This window comes from Volvox carteri (genome assembly GCF_000143455.1).
Source record: "Volvox carteri f. nagariensis unplaced genomic scaffold VOLCAscaffold_19, whole genome shotgun sequence".
Classification (NCBI taxonomy): Eukaryota; Viridiplantae; Chlorophyta; class Chlorophyceae; order Chlamydomonadales; family Volvocaceae; genus Volvox; species Volvox carteri.
In genome coordinates, this window is record NW_003307562.1 from 475,718 (window position 1) to 485,681 (window position 9,964).

At 51.8% G+C, this 9,964-nt stretch overlaps 1 protein-coding gene across 1 annotated transcript; it reads right to left on the reverse strand.

The window, feature by feature from the left end:
• Window positions 1–3,656: 3,656 nt before the first annotated feature.
• vmp21 (metalloproteinase, extracellular matrix glycoprotein VMP21) lies at window positions 3,657–6,446 on the reverse strand (the record flags this gene model as incomplete). Its single annotated transcript, XM_002950574.1, has 4 exons — window positions 3,657–3,992; window positions 4,149–4,519; window positions 4,609–5,170; window positions 6,276–6,446. Coding segments are annotated over 4 exons (1,440 nt in total), but the record flags the coding sequence as incomplete, so codon positions are not given.
• Between the last annotated feature and the right edge of the window lie 3,518 nt (window positions 6,447–9,964).

Sequence of the window (9,964 nt, forward strand, 5' to 3'; positions counted from 1 at the left end):
CCCTTGAGTTTAGATTCCTTTCGCTCCTGCTGATGTTGTCTGTATCGTACCCCCAGTCAGCAGTCGTCGCCCACTCCAACTCCAGCTGGCGTTTATGCAACTGTCCCGTTCAGCAGGGGTGGGCTTGGACGCACAAGAAGTACAATGCCACCAGAACAGGCTCCAGGTCGTGAGGCACTTGAAGCAGGTGGTGCGAGCCGCGTCGGCGTCGGACAGCGGGGCAGTCACCTGCATATGCATGTGATGAAGGCGCGGATGTATGTAGACATATGTAGAGCCGCAACAGATAGAGCATTGTGTAACTTGCATGCATATGGTTCCTTGTCGAGAGACAGGACGGATGGAACGAAAATAACAACAGCAAAGGAAATGGGTTTCTGATTACTTATCCTGCTTATTCTGCTATCATTCCGCTTATTCTGCTATTATTACTTATCCTACTTATTACTATGGACAGAAGGGCGAAGGAGTTTTGGGAGGGGAGAGGCGTTCCGAAGAAGCGCATGCCATGTTGAGGATTGGAATGCGCGCGGTTGTGTTGTTGTTAATGCTTGTGGCTAGATTAGTAGTGGCATTGCCGCAACTGCTGCTACAGCTGCTAGTGCTAATAATTTAACTACGTGTAGGTGTGTGTGGCGAACACGGTTATGTGATGTCATTTCATGTTCAAGTACAGGCGAAACGGCCGTGCAGAAAAGTAGCAAACTTGTGTTGTGCTTTGTTGTGAGAGGGCAGCCAGGGATGAAGAGGTTATTAAGTGGGCAACTACCCGGAATAAGAGTGAGCACATGCACAGTCTCCAAGCTTGCACGTGTGCATGTGCGTGTGCGTGTGCGTGTGCGTGTGCGTGTGCGTGTGCATGTGCGTGTGTGTGTGCGTGTGCGTGTGCGTGTGCGTGTGCGTGTGCGTGTGCGTGTGCGTGTGCGTGTGCGTGTGCGTGTGCGTGTGCGTGTGCGTGTGCGTGTGCGTGTGCGTGTGCGTGTGCGTGTGCGTGTGCGTGTGCGTGTGCGTGTGCGTGTGCGTGTGCGTGTGCGTGTGCGTGTGCGTGTGCGTGTGCGTGTGCGTGTGCGTGTGCGTGTGCGTGTGCGTGTGCGTGTGCGTGTGCGTGTGCGTGTGCGTGTGCGTGTGCGTGTGCGTGTGCGTGTGCGTGTGCGTGTGCGTGTGCGTGTGCGTGTGCGTGTGCGTGTGCGTGTGCGTGTGCGTGTGCGTGTGCGTGTGCGTGTGCGAGAAGGCTACAAGTACCTGACCAGGCCTGACGGTGTGTGTGCGTGTGCGTGTGTGTGCGTATGTGTGTGTGTGTATGTGTGTGTATGCGTGTGTGTGCGTGTTGCACCCAGCAGGGCGACGACATTCTCACTATTGGATAGATGCGATGCAGAGCGTGGCTGGATGGCTTGATAGACGTTGAGACGTTGAGTGAATGGCTTAGCAGAAATAGTGCACTCAGACGTCCATGCGTGTGGATAACATGAGTGGTAAGGACAGCATACACACAGTGGCAGGTGGCAGGTGGCTGGCAGAAGTTAAGGCCTGACTGCTGCTCCCGGAGGTTCCGGCTTCAAATCCTGCCGACCCATCGATGTGTGCGGGGTGATGATTTGGGAGGTGGTCCCCCATCTTGAGGAGGGTATAGGACGCGATTGTATCAATTTGCGAGCTGGTCAGTTACTGAGTTGTGGCGCCGTTGATACGCTAGTTTTAATTGGATGGTGGTGGTGAGTTGCTCTGAAGTTGAGTTGTTCTGAAGTCCAATGGGGTGAATGGATTAGGGTGCCCCTCTCGCAGGGGAGAGCAGGGAGCTGCCTCGGGAAAGGGGGCCACTGGTGAAGCTATACTACCCTGTAACAACATCATACAGTGGTAAGTGTGGATGGCTACACTGATACGGATGCGTGGGTGATTAGGATTAGTTTCCTAGCTAATATTCCCCACCAATTTAATCCACGCATGCATGTGCTGTGCGCACGCCCGCTTTCGCTCCAGGAGGTCATCATGATGTCAAGCGTTCACATACATCAGCGCATCCTTCAACAACAGCGCACGCAACCTACTTCCATGCAGGTCTTGCAGGCGAAGGACAGTTGCGACCCTTTGGCACAGGCGATGCAGTCACGGTACTTAGTGACGTTGGTTCCGACAAGAGAGGGGTCCAGGCAATAATCCGTGCATGCGGCTGCGTGGGAGGAGGCGCCGGGTAGATGAGAATATTTGGACCGCGAAATATTGTTTGGTTAATTGCATGTCAAATGGGCGAACAACAGAATTGGCTATGCGGGGATGGAGGCAGGAAAGATTGCAGAAATAATGTGCGTGTCCATCAGCAAAGAAGATCAACGGCCGGTATGTAATGCTTACGTAGATAACAATCCAAACAATGTGTGGCTGTGGCTGCGGCTTGTTGGCATTCGCAATAATTAACACATGGCATGAACTAAGGACGCAGTCTCCATATCAACATGCTGCTGCTATCCAACCCCATCAGTAGTTTGGCGAGCGACCGAGTTGAGCACAGTATGTCAAGCCGTTTCTAATCGACAAATGTACGATCTCTGTGGAATAGATGTGACATACATGGTGTTGTAGTAGCCGGTACACAGTACGGCACCATGAACAACTACAAATACGCGCTAAGTGCTAACACCAGCATCTCGAGAGGCCTTTTCAGCGGCCAGCTACTACAGCTGTCTCACCTCCCGATACATACGGAACGCATTCCGTAAGGCAGGCTTTCTGCATGACTTTATTGGGTGCTTTACCGCATTGGTAGCAAGGTGAGGAGAACCACGTCGTCGACACGCACAGGCGGCAGGCGTCTGGTTCCAGCGTAGGATATTCGGTGTTGTTATAACATTTCTGGCAGGCAGAATCCTTATTGGAACAATTGGCGGCTGGGCGGGAGGAAGACAGGCGTGGGTTCGGGGAGGGGGCCACAATGACACACGAGCACGCGAGCAATGGGAATAGTCAGCGATTTGGCTCATGTAGCTTGCTTGCGCAGCGGTCTTGAGAGCAGGTTATGAGGTCGCGCTTTAAATGTTGTACCATGATCACAAGATGCATGCCGGATGCACGGTAAGTAGGGTTATGGACGGGTTATGGCCGGCAAGGAGTGAGGAAGGTAACAGCCAGGGAGGAACAGCTAGCTGTTTCGGCACACGGGTATGCCGACTGGAATGCTAATGGTGCTGATCATGGGAAGAAAGCCGGTAGATACGCAGTCACGCATTGCAGGGTAGAGTAATGTAAGAGTCATCTTGTTTGTCTGCTGCTGGACGGCTTTATCCAAGCATTTGCACGGGTGTAGGGTACTCAAATCAACAAAAGGGCGGAAGACGATGGACAAAAGCTAGGCTACTAAGCTGTAAGCATATTATTGCAGGTGTATGTACCTACCGCAATTCCTGCACTTCGACATTTGAGGGTGCAAACCAACAATCAAGTAACGGTGAGTGCACATGGTTTAATTTATTCCTGATCAGGAATAAATTAAAGCTCATGAGCTCGCTCGCGTTGGCCGCCTCTGCCTAAACTAGTAACCTTGAAGCACGTCCTCACCCCTGGTTTTGTATACGTGGTCGAGGTTTCCACGAAACAACAACCCACTTACCTACTGCCGGCGCCATCAGGGCGGGAACCGGTTTCGATGACGGGAATCGTGGTGTGGGCACTGGGCTGCGTGGCGGCGGAGACAAACTACGTGGTGAAGGGGATGGCCTAGGAGGCGGCATCCTAGAGGTTGCTGACGGGCTGGGGGGACGCGGTGAAGGGGTAGGCGGCGGTGGCTGGACTTCCAGGGTGCTTAGGGAAGGGCACTCTGAGGGTGAGGTCAAGAAGCGGCAGAGGTGCACCCTCAGGGTGTCCGTACCGACCCAGGAGCCCCCATACACGACCAACTGATAGGCGCCCATTGCCAACTGCGACATGGGATCGACGGTGTTGATGAACTGGATTTTGCGGTCGCTGTTTGTGAAGGTCGCGGGGTAGCCATTGTCCTGCAGGAATGTATGTCGATGGTACAGTTAAGGATAAAATCCAAGCACGCTTATTGAACGCCTAAACAGTAATAAAGCAATAGCAGATCTGTTAACCCCTGGAACCATGCTCTCTTAAGGGAGTTATGTACATTACGGAGGCATGGAAGCCCTCACCATGGTTGCATTTACTTCGTGGATGTTGACCTTGGATGCATATATGGTGTTGCTTAGGCCGGAATCAACATTCTTGGCAACACGGACGGCGATGTAAAGGTTTCGACCCATTAATGTATTGTTGTAGACAGGTAGCCAATCGGGAGTCACCCGCAGGTAGTTGTTGTTGCCAGTCAGGTAGGTGGCAGGCAGTGTAAAGGTCCGAGCTGTGCCTGGCAGCAAGGCACTGCTGTTCAGCTGGTCACCTCCGACCGCAGGTGTGGCCCAGCCCATGCGGGAGATCTCCGCAGCGTTGGGGCACGCGTCACCACGGCCCATAGCTGTGGAGTAGTCGTCGTACTCTGTGCCGTTTTGCCAAGAGTGCCATAGCCCTGTGCACATGCATGGATGCATCATGAATTTCATAGGGCGCCATGTTAGGGGGTATAAATAAACACCTGCCCAGACCGTGCTTACATACCATAGTTGTGTATGGCCTCCTGCATTACTGTTGCCCATCTGTACACTCCATTGGCTGATGTCTGCAGGTAGGTCTGCCGGCCTGGCAATATTGCCAGCCCTGACCAGGGGCACACTGGTTGAAGGCCCGGTGGCACTATGTAGGTGTAGTGGCTGAAGGATGAGAAGGCTGCAGGGCCGATGAGGGCTTTGGTGGCTGCATCCGCCAGGATGGACATTGCCCAGGCGGCACAGGTAGTCGTGATAGGTGTCGAACACTGGTGCGTCACACGCACAGCCCGGAAGGCAGTTATGTTAAGGTTGAACTTCCCGTAGGAGCACTGCGTGTACTTTTCAGCAAGGCCCCCCTTGCCATCCCCATTTGGGCCCAGGTAGATGGTCCGGATTTCTTCCTCTGTGGTGGTAGCGGGGAAGCCGCAATCTGGGTAGTCGAGAACCATGACCAGGAGGCTCTGGAATATGGTTTTCTCGAGTGTTGACGGTGCGGGTGCATATGAGATGACGGTAAAGGTTGTCAAGTCATCAGGAGTACACTCGCCAGTGGCTTCGGTGAAGATGCAATCCTGCGATGGGATGTGATGGGAAGACCAATTCTTGCACAGACACTAACAGGAAACACCACGGGGACGACACCGCCAACGGTAGCGAGGAAGGAAACAGTGAACCGCAATCGCTATCGCAGTGTTAGCGTCAGGCCAAGCAAATGTAAGGCCACCAGGATATACGCATGCAAGTCCCCAGGCATACATGGGTGGGTACAGAGAGCCATGCATGACATGCATAACGAAGGGATGGTGCAATATTCGCAGTCATGACCTGGTAATATGTGCCTGCTGCTATGCATGTGTCTCTGTGACTCTTGTATGCACAAAATCATAATGTGTACACGCACGCACACGTTGCACATGCATGCAGTCCGCTACCAGCCCTAAGTACGCATTAAGAATCCGGCGAGTCCTAATATGATGTCTTCATTGTTCCGTAGTCCTGGTAGCTAGTACCATGCATGCAGGCCAAAACGATTGCGTATGTTCACCTACACATGCATGGACCGGAGCTCTGTAGCTGTCTATGTCCAGCTCATCAACTTGTACATGCACGTGCATGACAACTATTACATGGCGGTGCGGTCATGCCTGTAATCAGTAGATCATTGCTGTGCCGCCGGTCCCACACTCTGCACCTTAAAACATGCCAGGATCCAGTCAGCACACATGTGCATGCTGCCACAGCTACATGATGATGGGGGCTAGCTAACAGTCTGCAGAGCGCCTTAACTGGTGGGATATGTGTGTGTGTGTGTGCGTGCATGCGTGTGTGTGTGTGTGTGTGTGTTACATGGTTAGGGGTGTGTGTGACCCCATACCTGTAGAGCCGAAGGCCCAAGGGCAAGACCTGAACACCTAAAAGCCACCAAAACGGAGCACCTCACTAACAGAAAAGAGAAAACTAGCGCCCAACGGGCACAATTGAGTTGCGGTGAGCCCACATACGTTTATCCCTCACCTAAGTCCGACCCGCAAGGTGTATCATGCAGAGGTGCACGAGTCAAGACGTGTCTGAACTCGATTTTGTGCGGATTGAAGCTATACATACCACATTCACGAGTCAAAGCATAGCAAGCCAAGGATAGCAAGCCAATCACCCAAGGAGCCACTTGTCACTCACCAACTGTACGGCGGATCCAGGAGATACAGGTATGCCTTGCGAGTCCGTTTTGGGTGGTTTGTAGCCGCCCATGAGCGGTATCAGCACGCCGTTGCTGTCGCGAATCAACCACTGATCCACATTGTCCAACGTGATGTAAACCAGCTCTCCCGCAATCTGCTTCCGTAATTCATTTCCCACGATGCTGGTTGGCGCCGCCATCACAGTCACCAGTGCTGCAGTCAGGCAAACGGAGCATGCATGCGGTTCAAGGCGGGGACAACGAGTATTATAGGCGAATTAAGGATATGCACAAATACGGCCATGTATATCATTACTGAGATGGTGTGCATTCCAGCGTATGGCAGTTCAGCATATGCAAAAAGATGTGCGGAAATTAAAGTACCTAGCTAGCGGCAGGTGCTTCCTCCGTCCTTAGGGTAAGCAAGCCGACAGCGAGTGGTGACACAGTGCAGCAGAGGTGCGCGACCGTTGCTTAATCATGACGAGAATGAGGCACACGGAAATTCATCCTTGATGCTATAGGCTAGCTCGGGACATGAAGCTGACTTATACGTTATTAAGGAGGCAGGGATGCAATAGGGTTAGATGCGAAATGGGTGTTGGTCACGGAAATGCGGACAGGGGGGGGATCCACTGGAAAGACGGTGAAAAGTTGACCGTTACCGCATGGACCCATTGTTACTGCTGCTGACGCCGTACAGCGAGCCCAGCAACAGTTGCTGCTCCGTGTGGTAGCCGGTACACAGTACGGCACCGTGAACAACTACAAATACACGCTAAGCGCTCCACCAGCATCTGGAGAGGCCTTTTCAGCGGCCAGCTACTACACTCCGCAGGAAATTATTACTTTGTGTTATATGTCCGCCTGTTCTATATGCAATAATGGAACAATCAACCTGGGCATCCGTAGTGATAAGGAACGCTGTCCCCCACTTCTTAGGGACGGCGGGATATAATAGGGTTAGATGCAAAATGGGGGTGGAGGTGGTCGCGGCTGGGAGATCCGGACAGCTTGGATGTTTTCCACCGGAAGATGCTGATCACCGGTCAGTGATATACTCATTGCCGCCATTTGCATTATTCCATTACATCAGTCCTAAATGACCGAGGAATACCCAAGAATGTGAAAACTCGACCCCTATTGCATCCCTCTAGCAGATCTGCTAGGGACTTATTTGGCATCACAGCAGGGACAATAATGCCTTGCTTACCGATTACAAAAGTGAGAAGGCCATGTACCATCAATACAAGATTCATCGTTTCGACAGCAGTACCAAGAAAGCGAACTTGAATTGGTTATACTGAAATTGAAATGCTATCCCCGGCCTGCTTCTGCCTGTAGGCCTGCCGGCTGCAGGTTTGCTTCCAGGAAAGGTTTCTATTATATGGCAGATAGATTTTGATTTCAACAAATCAATCTTGTTCATGGGTCACAGTCACAAGGGTATATATATAGTTACAAGCCCAGCAGTACTTAATAGGAAGGACTAAGGAAGCTAAGGAAACGGGATTTAAATGTCGAAAGCCTGGGTAGCTTATCTCAATGTAAAATGGGGAAGTGGGACTACACTTCTTGCGCTATGTTTCGATCTATGCAATGCCGTGCTTCTTAAACATGCAGTTGACATGCGTCGTGCGAATCGAACATGTCACCTGCGCGATCGCGGCGGCTTCCCGTGCTTCCCCTGCGATTCGATTAGCGTTTCCGTTCTGTATAACGTTGCCTCATCTCTATTTGCAAGGTATGTAGCAAGATACCGCTATTACTTATAGCATTTCACTTATGGGATGAGACGACGTTTTTATGCACAAAACTACGCAAAGTTTAATATCTTCAAGGGGCCGCACCAAACAACCACAGTGCTGCCTGCTGTCGCGCTTTCACCTTCACCAGCCGGCGCTTTGGTGATCCACGCCTCTGAAATGTGTTTAGTAAGCTGATACCTCTGGAGCCTTCTGGAGACTCTCGGAGGTGATGTCCAAATCTGGCCGTCGTACCGGCATCCACCCGGAATTCAAGGGACTCACATCACCCTCGCGCGTGATCAGTTTTTTTTGGGCGGGGCCCCAGCGCGAAGCGCCCAGGGGGGCCCCGACCTGTAGGATTGCCCATGTCCGTGTGTGTGTGTGTGCGTGTGTGCGTGTGTAACGGACCAAACATAATATCTCGCCCGGCTGAAACGCGTTGTAGGTACTATTTATCATTCTCTATCGCAAGGTATCTCGCCTGTAGCCAACAAAAATCGTATGAGCACAAACAACTTTGGCTGCCTCAATTGACCGAGGCCAAAGTCACATCAATGCCTCTCGGGCTAAATTTAATCTCAAACGGTACCGCGTATCTCATATTTGAATTTTTAGATGACGGCGTATGATAACTCGAACTCCCAGGCCTTGAGTGTGTAACGGACCAAACATAATATTTCACCCGGCTGAAACGCGTTATCGGTACTATATAGCATTCTCTATTGCAAGGTATCTCGCATGTAGCTAACAAAGATCGTATGAGCACAAACAACTTTGGCTGCCTCCATTGACCGAGCTCATAGTCACATCAACGCCTCTCGGGCTAAATTTCATCTCAAAAAGGTGCCGTGTATCTCATCATTGCTTTCCGAGATGACAGCGTATGATAACTTGAACACCCAGCTTGTGTTACCATTTGCCCGCACGGGCATTCCGACTTGCCACCAGCAGGCCGACAAATTTGCTTACATTTCTCTATGAAATACGCAAGCTGCTCATTTGTATTTACTTTAGCCAATGCTCGGGGCCTCCGGAGACTTGCGGTGTGCCCCGATGAAGCCCGCGGCTGTGGGGCAGATTGCTGAGGCCGCTGGCGCTTCGGGGATAAACATCACAGACAGCACCGAAATTCACCCAGCTTTCGTTACCATTTGCCCGCACGGGCATTCCGACTTGCGGTCTGCCGCACTGTCCATGCTGCATGCACCCAGGATGGATGCGATTCGCGTCGAGCCCGCAGGCGGTGCTGACGATTCCGCCGGTGCAAGCTTAGCTCTCACACCATCAGCACTGCTCCAACAAAGCACATCTCCCACCGCGTTGACACTACCCATCAATTGTCACACGTGCCGCGCTAGCTACCGGCCTGTACGGATGCAGGGGGGGCCCGCCCTTTTTCCGGCTTCGAGGAAGCCGACACCCGACTTGTCATTTTCGCCCGTCAATTTTCTAGTCCGAACGGAGGAATAGGTTTTTAGTCGCGGGAATAAAAGTATTCCTAACCTGTAAGCAGTTTCTTTCGGTAATATATTACTTTTTTGGGAATAAATGGGGGCCTGAGCCTGGACGAAATGGAATCGTTGGGTCAGTTGGTGTACTGGTTCATTACTTCGGCCATAAGTCGCCCCAAATGCCTTCTGCACATATAAGCTGACCATTTGGAGCTTATACACTATTTATATATAAGATATTTCATGATATCACCATCAGACGGCCCGCTGTTGCATTCAACTTAGGTCAACGGGGCATTCGTTCATTGACCAAAGCAAACGGCTCAGAAACTCCGCAGACGCAATGCCCCAGACATTTAGGCGAAGAATTGTTTACAGCACACCGTAAGGCCTTTGAAGGGGGGGTCTGGGGGGGATATCGCAATAGTGAGAGCAACAATAACAAGCTCCAATAGTGTAGGCAGAATGCCGGGGATCCTCAGAGTCGAC